At 39.4% G+C, this 15,271-nt stretch overlaps 1 protein-coding gene across 1 annotated transcript in view; it reads right to left on the reverse strand.

Annotated features, from left to right (window-relative positions):
• Positions 1–15,271, reverse strand: part of ptk2aa (protein tyrosine kinase 2aa) — a 63,020-nt gene that overhangs the window by 15,733 nt on the left and 32,016 nt on the right. The window contains exons 9-16 of the mRNA XM_083925801.1: positions 12,498–12,638; positions 12,157–12,234; positions 11,801–11,908; positions 10,856–10,973; positions 10,577–10,607; positions 8,861–8,925; positions 2,449–2,505; positions 1,330–1,350 (exon numbers count right to left, since the gene is read on the reverse strand). Coding sequence (XP_083781927.1) covers positions 1,330–1,350; positions 2,449–2,505; positions 8,861–8,925; positions 10,577–10,607; positions 10,856–10,973; positions 11,801–11,908; positions 12,157–12,234; positions 12,498–12,638 — 619 coding nt within the window. The remainder of the gene's footprint in view (positions 1–1,329; positions 1,351–2,448; positions 2,506–8,860; positions 8,926–10,576; positions 10,608–10,855; positions 10,974–11,800; positions 11,909–12,156; positions 12,235–12,497; positions 12,639–15,271) is intronic.

The following is a 15,271-nucleotide window of genomic DNA, read 5'->3' on the forward strand; positions in this document are numbered from 1 at the left end:
TAGACTAAAATAAACCATTAACAACATACACAAATGTCTTAAAAAAACTTTTTACCCAGAATTATGTTTTCTACCCCAACACCTTGAACATGACAAAACTCGACTTCACATGCACACTGCCACGCAGAATTACAAACACACCAACATACGGTAAATCCATTTAACAGGCAAACTGTGAGGTTCATAAAAATCTGTTTACATGCACACCAGAGTCCCATTTTCATGTCTGTATATTCCTGTATACTGACACAGTGAAACAGGGCTACGGGTTCGTACATAAACAAGTTGTTCTGATTAAGATAACTAATGGAGATGAAAACCTGAGGCACTCTGTGTAGGTAAACATCTAGAGCCCATTTCTAAAACACTTTTCAAAGCCGGGAAGATCGCTCGGCCTGGGCCTGGATCTTTTCTGTGAATTATTCAAAACCTAGTGATCTAAACCGATGCCCTGGATCTGAAAATGTCTTCGATATGGTCCGTCTGCTATAACCTTTTCATATTCAATGAGTATGTCCAAAAGAATTTGAATGAAAGCAGTTGTTTTTGAAACTGACATCCACATGCTTTGACATTTATACGTTATCAATATTTCCGCCTTGTTGAAAAGGTCATGAAACATTTCTTCAGAGGTGTGTAAATGTCAGCTGCCAGCTAACCACAGTAAACATGGACTAAATACTGAGTCCAGGAGGGTTACGCAGGACACTGACCATCAGGAACTTATCCTGTACAAGTTTATCAAAACACATTCCATTATAAGAAAGAAATTTAAATCAAATGTCAGTACGTTCGCAGGAAATGAATAACACAACACCCAACACAAAAGAACACACAGAAGACTGAAAAAACAACAACAACATATGACCACAATAATAAATCAAAAATGTCATAACCAACAAGATGGTGAAATGAGAACCAAGCCAATAAACAAATACTGTGAGATTGTTAAGCGGTTTAAAACATTTATGAAGTAACATCTTGTATTGTTTATGGATTGGCCCTGCCTTTAATTTTCAACACAAGACCTGAAGGCACTAATCTACAAAACGACCACAAGTCAACAACAATCTTGATATTAGGTAGCTTGAGTCTTTGTATTTTTCTTTGCCAGACACTAATGGTGAAAGAAACCAATGAAGCTCAATGGGTATCTCTAGGTTTAAAGTAACCAACTAACTTGCAGGAAGATGCACTAATTACTTTTTAATCAGGAAAGATGTTGACAAAGTGATCAAGTGCCCGGGAAAGAAAAAAAAACATGAACCAAAATGTAACACCTCAAGGCATTTTGGTAAGACATAATGAGAGAGAGACAGGGAGCTTTACCTTCGACTACTCCATAGCTGACTGTGTTGGAGATGGGAGAAAGAGGAAGGAAGAGAGATGAAGAGAGGGAGAGAGCCAGACAGCTGATTGAAAATAGCTCAGAAAAATACACGCACACACACGCACGCACACACACACACACACACACACACACACACACACACACACACACACACACACACACACACACACACACACACACACACACACACACACACACACACACACACACGCACACGCACAGGCACAGATAATTGACTCATTTCATTCTTTACCTGACGTTTAGTTAATGAATGGCTACTGCCACAGAATAAGTTAAAAGAGAAGGATTGCTATATTTTCATTATAGTTATACAGCTTCATTATATGCATTCAGCAGACAGCGTGACATGGATACAAACAAAGGCACAGTAGGAAAATATGTCAGAAGTCTGCTGAAAGTCTGTTTAGAGAAAGTAGCAGAAAGAAAGAAACAAAAAAAAAGCAAAGCGAGAGAGAAATAAAGCCAGACAGAGAAAGATAGAAAAAGACAGTGGGAGGAAAGGAGAACACAGTCCATTTTCAAAGTTGGCCATGCAATCAAATACATGAGTACTTTGTACTGGCCGCAATATCCACATTAAAAGTATTGGAACAGAGGGCTAAAACCACCATTACTTGCAGGGTTATGGCTATACTTACCAGCACATTCAGGGTTTTGACTAACGCATGAATGATTTTGACAGATGCAATGTGTGTCCAACTATCTGGAGTTATACAGTTCGAATTATAGCCTCTCTGACCTCCAGCTGGTGTCTCTGCTTTTTATATAAGATGCTGAAAACTGGCTTGAATTTGATTAGCTGCTACCTTACCTAACCATTCAAGTGGTTTAATGTATCATCTCTTAAGTTCCCTGTACGAGTGTGTTTCTTGGAAAAGATTCAAACCACATTTAGCCTATCAGATAGCAGAACGAAATGGATGTTTGTTTGAGAACGTAAGCAACAGAAGAATAATACTGGAACAGTTATTATATAGTTACCTTGCTGAAGTGCAATAGAAGCTCATTTTCTTGAGTACAAATTACTGAGTTGGTAGATGTTAAGAAGAAAAAAAAAGGTTGAATAAATGACTTACTGGAGGGCATGGTGTATGTGTCCTCTTCATCAACTATCTCAGCATAGTCGTCAGTCTCTGTAACATGAGATACACAAACACTGTTACAAAAACATGAGAATAAAATAAGAAAAACACAAAGAGACACGCAAGTCTAAAACATCACAAACATAAACAATGGGGAAATCATGCACATGTTCAGTTTACCATGCGTCTGCTATGGTATGAAGGGTCTTCGATAAATACGAAAATACGAAATAAAGCTAACAGAGTTGCAGCAACTCCTGTGCAACGCAACACCCACGTAGCCTCTCTCTCTCTCTCTCTCTCTCTCTCTCTCTCTCTCTCTCTCTCTCTGCACACAAACACTTGTTGGAGAGTGTCAGCTGAGCATGTGTTGTGCATATCTTTCTGTTTGAGAGCAGCTGGGCTGCAGGGAGTAACTGTGGTGGTGGAGGAGTGGAGGGAAAGAAAAAGAGAAGAGACGGAGACACAGAAGGGAGTTCGAGAGAGACAAGTAGAAAATGAAAGATAGAGAAACTGGTCGAAAGGATGCGAGATTAGACAGAGTGAGAGAGTAAATGGAGGAGAAATAAATAGTGAGTCTATCTGTCGTGTAAGCAGATGGTAATGTTTAGGATAAATCTGTGCAGAATCAGACAGATAGGCAGAGAGAGGGCGAGACAAGACAGCCGGCAGGAAAAGGGAAAGATGGGCCGCGTCTATCCTAACCAGATGGTGGTGTTTAAAATAAAATCAGCGTGCAGACTCAGCTGTTGGAAACAAGAGTCAAACATCTGCTGTCATGAAGGCTACACTCACAGGTCTGCCCAGGATTTATCCGGCTCTGTGGGAATGCGTCCTTAAATTGATCAGAAATCCTCTTCTAAAGCCTGTGGCTGATTTTCTCAAGATAATCAGCCAAGTACAGCTGATCATGTAGATTGGCTGAAGGAAGCAGTATTGGCTAGAAGTTTAGTTGTTAATGTAAGACACGCTAAATACACAGGGTGGTACTAAAGGGGACTGAAAAGTGCTTAATGCTAAAAGAAAGAGTTTTAACATGATGAGAAGATCGACTCTCATGTCTTGATGGTAAATATGAAGTGGCAGCCAGGAGACAGTTAAATGAGTTTCATGGTTCTTGTGGTCAGCACAGTGTGGAAGGTGATATTGCACAATTGCGGCCCGGGTGACTGTGCACTTAGGCTCTGAGTGCAGAGTCATGCAGCTCCAAGATTTTGTAACAGCCTGTACCGGGTGGCAAGGATCGCGTTGCACTAACTGGCTAGTTACAGGACCTGGAAGTGTATATATACACACTTGTATAACCCCATTCAAATTTCATGACAATTCTTAAAACGGATAAAATGTTGGCTGAGAGATCCATTCTTGAAGCCGCTCTGTGCGTAATCAGTATGAACCATCAGATGGATGTTCGTGGGGTTTTTGCGTACTGTCTGCACAATGTCAACCACAAGAAGCATTAAACAGGCATTAGTTTGGCATAGCACAAAGACCGGAAGAACGGGGAAACAGCTAGCCTGATTCTGTCCAAAGGTTAAAAAAATGTTCAACCAGTATCTAAAGAGCTAATTAATTAAAATGTTATATCTCGTTTGTTTAATCTTTGTAAAGAACCAGGTTCTTTAGGCTTACCGACTACAGACTCCAGTTAATTATTTAACGGACGTGACATGAGAGAGGTATCAATCTTTGAGCAACTCTGAGCAAGAAAACAAATAAGTGTATTTCACAAGGTGTCGGAGTATTCTTTTAATAATAAGCTGAATGAAACACTGTAGGCTTTAACTTTTACTTCTATTACTTTACCGGAAAAATGCCCCATAGAAGCATGACTTCTGCTAAGCCATCGCTGTGCATGATTTATGTTTCACATGAGAGGAAAGGAAAGCTTTGAAAGCAGCTCTTAATATATCTTCATATGAGCTGGAATAAAAGAAACAGCTCTACCGACTCTGACTGTTGCTGCTACTAAAATGTGTTTTATTAGATAAGCTGATCATGAACAACACAGCATTTTGGAAAAAGGTGGCTTTCATCAGCCATGGTTTATTTGATAACACACATTTCAGCAGCAGAAAAACATTTTTGTTTTGTTTTTAATCCAGCCAAGCTTGTCAATGTTTCCATGTGTGAAATGATAAAAAGCTTCCAGCTGATTTTAAACTGCTGCTTTAACTTTTTCTATGGTTTCAGTTCAGTATATTAAGATCTTTTTTATACAAATTTCTTAGTTTGTACTGTAAAGTCCATTCTTTGTATTTCTGCATATTTGCTCCACATGGTTTGGGATCTGTTCAAAAGAATCAACCCTTTCTTAGTTTGCGTGGCCTAACTCCGAATCGTTTTGCTTTCAGTGGAGGGATAATGTGTGTGTGTGTGTGTGTGTACAAGATCTAGTTAGCCCATTATAGCCAGGAATGTACCCGCTCTTGAATCCAGCAAACCTCTCCCTACTCCACTCTATGCGCATAGGAGTGTATGTGAGTACACATGTGCATGATCTTGCGCATGTGCATGTGTGAAGCCTCTGTGTGTGTGTGTGTGTGTGTGTGTGTGTGTGTGTGTGTGTGTGTGTGTGTGTGTGTGTGTGTGTGTGTGTGTGTGTCCGGAGAGAGAGAAAGAAAGGTTTGGAGAAGTTCCCTTAAAGAGAAATGCCACTTAATTTCCAAATTCTGCTTTTTTGTCATTCTTGTGGTTTAAAGCGGACATATTTCAAATTTAGTGGTAATCCAGTTAAAAAAACAATAATCACAAATCACTGAAACATGAGAAACACGCTAAGGAATCATTTCATTCTAAATTATTTAAATCTCAGTATATAAAACACACAGCGCCATTGTTAAAAATGTAGGAATGCATGCGTAAACATCAACCCACACACCAACACACACACACGCTACCCTTTCCCAGGAGGCTGCAGTGTGTTGGTGGAGTGAGGACTATAAAGAAGGGACAACAGAGAGAATTATAAACAACAGCATAACTTTACCATCCCCACTAAGATCTTCTGCAGGGTCCAGGAGAGCATGCAGGAAACGGGACAGCAGAGGAGGAGGAGAACGGAGAGAGAAGGCAGCGAGGAGTGAGAGAAAAGCAGGAGGCAGAGCAGAGAAAAGAGGGAGAGAGAAGAGAGTGGTTAGAGCATGAAAAGCCTTGGAACAACATGGGAGATGTTGCAGGATCCGCAAAGCCAAAACACTCAGCGAGCAGTTATTGAAGTTCCAAAATATCTCCGGTGAAAAAAGCAGAGTTAACAACTTTCATTAATGCTGCGCAGACAGACACATGTAGGTGCAATGAACTAATGCAAGAAAAGGCAGCAAAATGACAAGTAGCGTTTGACCACCGGCATGGTTTCAATGAAGTATGATGTCTGCGTCAAGCTGTAAATATTTGTGAGTTGGGAGTAAGGATGGCAGTCAGGATACAGCTGAGAGAGTAAGATCCAGTGGTGTAATGTAAACAGTGAGCAGAGTAAGATCCTCAACACTCACTGCTTGATGGTTTTCTCACATATCTAGTAAAATACATCTTTTAAGGTTTCATATACTTTATTGTCAGTGGCATTGGAACTAAACAGCAGTTTCGACTAGATTGGATCATTGTTATATTCTCTTAAGAGTCCTAGAAGAATACTTCACCCTCAAAATGACCATTTGTATTTCAGTTACTCACAAGTGTTGCCTGAGCTGTGAAGAAAAATAAAAAAAATAAAATGTTTTTGTCACATTCTTTTATGGTGAACGGAGAAAAGTATTTGAGGAAATTGAAGAATTAGGGGTCCATGTTTACCGACAGCAAAACTATATTGAAACATCAGTTTAAAAACTGTGTTGTTAGCAGTAAGGTTTATTAGAAATGCATTTCTTTGGGAAGCACTGAGCATATGGCTGGATAAATAAGATTTACTTAGATTATACTGCACAAGTTGTGTGAGTCAGTAAACTGATGTTTTGATATAGTTTTGTTTTTGTTAAATGTGGACCCATATTTCCTCAGTGGATCAAGACTTTTCTAAGTTTTGTTTCCCTTCATAAATTGAGGGAGTGAGTAATTTATATACAAAGTAAGCCTTTAATCCAAACAAGGAGAAGAGGCCAAATCACTCCAGGTTCTTAAAAAAGTACAGATTTTAGGATATACACTTATCTGCTTTCCTGCTGAAGGTTTTGAGAAGGTTGATACTAGTTATATGTCTGTACGGTAAATATACAGCCTGCAGCCGGTAATATTAACTTAGCAGAAGGAGGCAGACAGCTGGCCTGGGTCTGTCTGAATGTAACAAAACATACCTAGCAGCACCTCTGCTAAGCTATATGTCTCCTGGTTATAGCTTCATATTGACCAGACACACAAGTGGTATCATTCTTATCAATTTCTTTTAAAGAACGCAAAAAGCAGTATTTAGTAAGCATATCCCTTTAAATCCCTGCCTAGGCTACCAGCGTCTTTAACTTAGCTTAGCTTTTCCACTCTAACAGAAACATTGCTGCTTGTTCTTGGCTCCACTGTTTTAAAGTGTTTTTTTTCCCTCACCTTTTTAATAAAGCTTTCCATCTTCATTGATATTGTGTCCTTACTGTTGTGCGGATTGCATTTTGCTTTATTGCTTTATTTTTTTTAAATAAACGAATAAAGCACTGTTTATAAAGCTATGTTTATTAGCTCATTGACTTTTAGTGGTAAAAAAAAAGTTTACTTCTTAAAGTAGAATGTCAACCATGCCTGCGTGTCACTTTTGGAGCCTCCAGCAAATGTTTGGCTCATTTGTTAAAGTTTCAACAACAAACCAGCTGCTGTCCAGATCCATGACTTTCTCTGAGCAGTCCTGCTAGTTATTGAGGACAGCTGCCAAAGCCATAGATGGAGAAACAAGGACACATACTCACCCATTTTACTTGGTACAAAACAAGTGAAAGAGAATTGTGGTAGAATCACAACGCTCAAAAACTATTTTGTGCTTACATTTGCACTTACAAAAGTAATTTCAACTACATCGCTGAGTGTAGTGCGTATCGGCTTCCTGAGGATAACTTTAACAGGGCAGATACTCGGTGGTTGAACCCCAATCTTTCATGGAAGAACGATCTTTCTAACCACTTGGCCGTCCAGCCATGAATTAAGCTCTGTCTCTTTGAATAAACTGACATAAAAGACTGAAAATAATGATTAAAAATAACCAAACTGTAACCTCAACAGCAAGGCATGTGGTGAAATGAGACTTAAGAGAACCATTTTACCCTGAATGAAAGAAAGATTTATACAAAAAGGGAAATGGAAAAATGTCCATTTTTAGAAGCCTTTGTCAGCAAGTAGGTTCAGTACTTGTTCTAAATTGTGTGAGAGCTAAAACAGAAATGACTGCTAGCAAGAAAAACACAAACTCCCCAGTTACCTCTCAGCTGCACAGTTCTTTTCCATTTGTTTCCTAGTCTTATTTAAAGAGCATCGGCTTGGTTATAAGCAGCAGCACACAAGCAGTTACTGTGGTTGAAGCATGTGTGTGTATGTGTGTGTGAGACTGAATTAGTCAAAGCAACCAGGCACTGAGGACAAAGATAGTTTAGTAGAAAAGTGCATCCTTAAAAACAAGATAGATTGTGATGCGGCTGGTAAAAGTCATTATTCTACAAAACCATTGTCATTTTACATTTCAAATATGCAAAAATCCAAACCAGGTGCAAAAATCGTGTCAATATTTTGAATATGAATATATATTCTTTTTAACCTTTTCTTGACGAATTTGGAGCTATAAAATAATCCAGACAGACAAAATGATACTGCAAACAACTTCACTGTGCAATTTTGTTTCAGATTTTACCAATAGTTTTCTTTCCCTGAGGTTTTTCTGTAAACTGCCTTTACTGCAAAGTAACATAACCCAATAAGTATGATCACCAAATCCGGCATTTTATTCCGCCACATCACAATTTTTGTGGACACGCTCTTCCACTAACTGTCCAATGAGAGCCGAGGGTACCATTGGGCGGCGAATCTGAACAGAAGACAAAGGGGAGGAGGAAACGCCGCGCCTTGGTTGGCTTAGGAGGTGTCGATGTCACTAGGTCTGCAGCCAATCAGGCAGGAAAGAAGACCAGAGTGAAAAAGAAAGAGTGAATGGATGCGAGTACAGATGGAGGGAGATGTGTGGGAGACCAAGGGGGGGGGAGAAGGAAGTAAACAAATGCAGGAACAGAGAGGACGAGATGAGAGAAAGGGAGAGGCACTCTCAACGGAGAAGAAAACAATGAGTTGAGTGAGAGAAAAAAACAGATACTGGAGGAAATGGAAAGACAAAAAAAAAGACAATAGTTGTAGCTAAGAAAACTGTCATCTTGCTCCTAAACCTGTCGATTTGTCAGTGTGTTTGTGTGTGTGTGTGTGTGTGCCTGATTGTTTACCTTACCTGAGACAGAGATAGCTCTTACTCCACTTCTGACTGCTTCTAACTTTTTCTCATTATTGGACACTCTAGAAGAAGAAGAACAACAACAACAACAAACAAATTACACAACATACATAACAATTACACAACAGTCAAAAATGGTTAACACTCAGATATAACAAAACAAGCATACCTATTTTAAATCAAAGCCTCTTGAACAGTCATGTCAGTGATTTTTAAAGTCAGACCTCACTGACAGAGTAGCCAGTTGAAACTGCTTCTGTACACTAACCCTTACTGTTTCAATCATCTCTCTGCCTCTCTGGTCTCCCCGCATCTGAGCTCTACTACGATCCTAACATCACAGACCACAACAGGCAGAGAGAAAAAGAGAGAGAGAGAGACAGAGAGTTGAAAGAAACATAGAGTGAGAGAACGAGAGAAAGAGGAGGAGACTACCCGAGTGTTTAAAAACCCTAAGTGGAAAATATTTGGCTCCTAAGCTTATCTCCTTATTTGACCACAGACAGAGGGAGAGAGGAGGAAAAGTAGAGAGATTTGAGTTGAAATGGCCAAAAGTAAGCAAAAAGTTTGTTTGAATTTCATCAACTTGCAGTGAAATTTGAACAAACACAACGTCCAGGCTTCTACGGTCACAGATAAACAGGCACCATGTACTCCACGTTGTACCAAAGTAGTGTTCCCCTAAATAAAATGTATTAATGCCCTGCAGGTCTGAGGCAAAAATCCTATAAAAAGGCTCAAATTAAGTTGTTCCAGTTTAGTTTTACTCAAACTACAAAAATTATTAGTAAATAGAATTAGTCTTTAGTTGAGTTTTGACATAATTATTTATGGACACACTGAACAACCATGTTAATGTAAGACCAGTGGGCTGCAACTAACTGATTATTTTCATTGTCGATGAAGCCAATTAATCGTTTAGTCTGAAAAATGTCATAAAACAGTCAATAATGCCACATTACTTACTAGAAGCACAATACATGGACGCACACTGGCCCTACTGTTACCCTACGAGTATGAGTGCAAGTACTCTACACTTCTACACTGAGCTGCACGGACAGCTGTCGGACACTTAGAGACACATTTAATACTGAGTGTTATTTTGAATCACCTGTTCCTAAATTTAGTTGACAAACTTTACCAAGTACGTCGGGTGACATCAGAGTGACGAAGTTTCAACAATGACACAAGAAGTTCCCAGAAACTTAAGTTCACCGTACTCTGAGATAATATTATAGCAACGACAGATTCTCAGGAAAGTGATTACGCTGCCCTGGAAGTCTTACACAGGGAAATAATTACAGCCCTTTTATTTTCAGAAGAACCATCGTGTAAATTTCCCAGAAAATGACGAGGAGGCTGATCGCCTTTCGTTTAGAAGCAGAGCTGCGCTGAGGCTCCACAGTGCACACGTGGTCACGACTTTAATAGCTACTGGCCATTAATGTTGGCATTGAACTGATTTATTAGTCTGCCAACCCATTACTGTTATAAGAAAACATTGAGAATGACATTGTGTTTATTTGAATATTATTTTCTTTTGTCCTAGAAATTTCCCATTTGTGTGACAGGATTGGGAAGTAAAACATCTGACAACATATCCTCTTTGCATGAGGCAGATCTGATGACTTACAGTTATGATCTATGCTAGTTTAAAGACTTTTGTAATGTTAATTTTAATTTAACAACACCAAGCACGAAATTGGTACTTACTTCGGGATGGAAGGCAGTGCTCTCTCTCCCTCTAGAGGACACAAACACACATCATCTGGATCAGAATGAGGAATGTGAAACACAATGAACGACCAAATCATAAGAAGCTTTTTCTATTTTGGCAGCATTAGCTCTAGGATTTTTCTCAAATACAAACAGTGAAATTTAGAGCTCACAATTTTTCACACAAAATTGTAAATGCTCTGTCGGGTTTACATGATTGTATTTTCATATTTTTGTATAACCCTAAAGAGGCGGGACAGAGAGGCGGTTTCATACCTTTCTGAAATCTGACGATGAATGAATGAGTTTCCATGGAGATGAGCCGACAGTAACCGTCAATCAAGTCTGCCAAGTTCTCTGCCATGGTCAGTGATGCTGTTGTGACAGTGAGAGGCTACACACACACACACACACACACACACACACGCCTGTTACAAAGAGCCATTATCTCCAAGGACACACACACTTACACATAACAGCACAGTGGGGGCTGCTACTTAGGGCAGGGGGAAACTCCTCTCTGTCACAGTATTTGTGTGTGTGTGTGTGTGTGTGTGTGTGTGTGTGTGTGTGTGTGTGTGTGTGTCTGTGTGTGTGTTTGTGCGAATCCAATCTTATATAATAAATAAATAAAACAGGAAGACTCCACTCATATAGCAGCGGGTGTTAAGAAACTCTGTGTGAGTAGACCCTTATCTATATATACGCAAGTAAAACTCTTATTTGGCCTCTATATCCACTCATTCTCACACAGAGGGCCAAGTAACCAAGCACTCTGTGATGGGCACAGCTTATGGTAGCTCTTTAGTATCCACTAGAGGCCAAAGCCCTTGTCCTGACGAAACAAATACCAATCAAACTGCCTTCAGAGGGTAAGAAAATGGTACATTGCATTCTTTGCCAAAAGTGTCTGAGATTGAACACACTTTTCTAAATTTTTAAACAGCCTTGTTCTCTCTGCACCACACTTGCTTTTGAGTGGGAAATACAGTATGGCAGCTAAACTTCCACAGTATTTGTACATAAACTTGTCATAAGAAATTCATCTCAGGAAAGGTAGAAATTCACTCCCTGAATTTGACGCAGGTTGAGGAAAAATTTTAAAGGGACTAATTAGAGTTGCTACAACTCATCTTTTTTTTCATGGTATGCTTTAAAACAAAATGTAACTTTAGAGCAAATTTCTATTTCTAGACAAAAAGACAGACAGGGTAGAAGTACCTCGGCAGCTCCGGCTACGTTGAGCTGTAGCATCCCTTTCCTGTCCTTCTCCTCCATAGCAGAGTACTGAATTGACTGAACTTGGTTAAAGTTAGCTAGATGGGTGGGCTGGGGAGAGAGAGGAACACATAAAGAGTTTAAATTAAAGCATGTAAACTATTCATATTCATTCATAATCAAATTAACAAGTACAGATATAATTATCTCAAGAGTCACTTGAAGTAATTGCTACCTTTTGTGGTCAGGAAAAATATTTTTTTAATATTTTTTGGATGCAGAACATTACAAGCAGATGCCATTTATAATCCATTTTAAACCTGGCTGTGTAGTACGATGTGGTCTTAGTAGGAAATTACCGTGGATCCCTTGTCAGTGAGGTAGCTGATCCCCTCCTCTGGCCCGATAGCCAACTCCACCTGGATCACCCAGCTTAACTGTTTGATAGATGAGCAGGGAAACAAGTTAAAGGAGGAAGAAAGTAAAAAGGCAAGAGGCAGAGAATACGAAGTTAAGGAAAAGTTTTAAAAGGTTTTAGAAGGGACTCATGGCATGAATCCTATAACTTGGCACAAAACCCCATCTCTTACACATGTAGGACCTGTTGCAACCAAAAGGGGTCAGCCTAGCACAACTAACTAGAGCTCTCAGACTACATCAGGACAGAGTGGAATAGAGGAAAGAATGGCAAAAATCTTACCCCGAGGGCACATTTGAACAACTCCTTGTCATAGCGGTAGATTGGTGCAAGTATCTCCAAGAACTTCAGGATGCACTGCTCATCGTTGAGATTAGCTACCTGCTTAAACGTCTGCTGAATCAACTTACGGAGAGTTTTAGCCTGAAGAGAGGAGAGAATTGGGAGGGGAAAAAGGAAGAAAAGTAGGGAAAGAGGAAGAAAAGCAGAAATAAAACTAGCTGATAGAAAATCTTTAACTGGGCGAAGAAAGGGGAGGCGGCATTGCATTTGTGTGTGTTATGTTCGTGCGCAGAGTGCCACTAAGAGAGGAAACCATTGATTGACTAATAGTCCACTCTGGTTCCAATCAAAGTGACCTCACGACTTCATTCCCGGGTTCAGATCAATACCTTAACAAAGACACATCGATACTGTTGGTTACCACTCAATTAAACATCAGTCTGCCTGCTCATGTGGAGTGTAACTTGAGTGTAATCTCACTATACGCAAGTGCTCATACAGACTTTTAGTGTGACAGTTGTGTTTTTCAGGCCTCATGTTTTAGGTCAGTTATGTCACTGAGAGTAGACAGATGTGGAGATGACAGAAAGTAAATCCATCTAGGAACATGATTAATTATTCTCTAGACAAAGATGCGCGCACACCCACACACACACACCCCAACATACCGTACAAACAATATTATACATAATCCTCTCCATCTGATGTATATGTAAAGACATTTTGACTTATAGGAACAGGAATTCCTCCCTGACAAAATGACCCTTTTAACCCCATATGATCTTGGGCTTCATATCTACAGACACATATTCAGTATTAAGGACATTCAAATGTATATAAATGACAGTGTTATCCAAACACACATAAACACTTAGTGAACATTTAATTCACAAAAGCACGCATACAGTACAGAAAATCTGTAACTATAAATAGCTCTCCACATATAGATTAAGATCAAGATTAGAGAGGATTTAGTGCACTACGGACCAGGCTTAGAAAAAGCATGTGTGGATTTACAGTAGACCAGTTCATCACATTAAGGTCATTCTACACTAAAAAATGAACAGTTTAACAGGGAATCAATTGCATTGATTTATTGACTTTAAATGTGACACTAATAACTTAGTGATTTCACTTGAGTCTAACGAGGCCCAGAAGATGAACTGTGTGTATAACCCCTCTGTGTATACTCAACTGTTAGCATTGTTGAAAGCAGACTAATTCATGACTATTAAGTCTTGATTAATTTATAATCCATTTTGGTGAGACACTATTTCAATCGCTATTTTTTATAACTTATTCATTTGTAACTGAAAGCATGGATACCTACACATCATTCCAGCATTAGAGTTCTGTTGCCAGCTGTGTACTCATAAAGGAAGGAATCAAGAAACACACACACACACACACACACACTTTGTACAACAATCCTGTGTGCAGTCATGTGTGTATGTGTGTCATGTCGTCACACACAAATGATTAAAGAATATAATGTGTATGGGCTTATGTGTGTGTTCTTGATAGGATCATTGTTTTAATTCCTCAAATTCCACACACACACACACACACACACACACACACACACACACACACACACACACACACACATAGATATTGTCAGTCCAAAGTGTCCACCCTTCCTGAGAGGAAATACTGTGAGTGACTATCACCCTCCCCATCACCATGCTGACCATCGCTGTAGCAACAGGGGTGACCAGCTATGTCACTCTGCTGACCAGTCACAGAAAGAATATTTATAAAATGTTTGTGACATTCATCAGTCTGTTTACAGAAGGAAGGACACAATGATGTCTGTGTGTATTATGTCTCTTGTGTTTCCCCAGCTGTTATTTGTACCAGTCTTTTTGTCGCAGTGGCCTAACCTGGAGAAATGATTCCTTGCATTTTCACATTATAACACTTCACAGAAAAGAGGACTTCTTGATGCACTCTCTCATGCAAAGCAAACAGAGCCAGTATAGTAAAAGCCTTTATTTATTCTGGCATTTAAGTATTCAGTGCTGGCTTCACCAGATCTGCATCAGGGTGAAATAAATATCCTGACATAATACTGGTGTACATATATATGTGCACACACCTAGGATATGTGCACAAGTTCCTATTCATACTGTACCACTAACATTCTGTTAATAAATTATTTAAATATATGTATATACATTTTTATTATTGAGTCAATGATACAAATGATACTCATAAAGACCAGCACTGCACACAACCCTGACAAATTGTGATACATACTACATTACGAAAGTAGTTTTGGTGTAACTATTTCTTTAAATAAATGTTAATTCCTTGTAAAATAAAACACTATATCTCACTGTTGAGAGTATGTCAGTAAGTTGTCAATCTGATGATAAAACAGACTTGTCGTCTCAAGCTGGTGCTCAAACTTTAATCTCCAGAGCCACTAAAGGTCAGTTTTACTAAACCTGCTGCCAAGCCTGTCTATATGAACAAACAGACTCTGCTCTTTATGAAGCTTTCACCGCAGTTAACATCAGTCACCGTTACTACCACAGCCATCTGCTCTGGGGTTTGTGTGTGTGTGTGTGTGTGTGTGTGTGTGTGTGTGTGTGTGTGTGTGTAGAAGTAGAGTCCATTGAGGGTGAATAATCCCATTAAATGACTACCATTCCCTTTCACCAGAGTGGACGACAGAAACGTAAATGACAGCTGGGCTCTCTGTTTCTCTCTCACACACACACACACACACACACACACACACACACACACACACACACACACACACACAC

Source organism: Echiichthys vipera (genome assembly GCF_963691815.1).
Source record: "Echiichthys vipera genome assembly, chromosome: 13".
NCBI classification, from domain to species: domain Eukaryota; kingdom Metazoa; phylum Chordata; class Actinopteri; order Perciformes; family Trachinidae; genus Echiichthys; species Echiichthys vipera.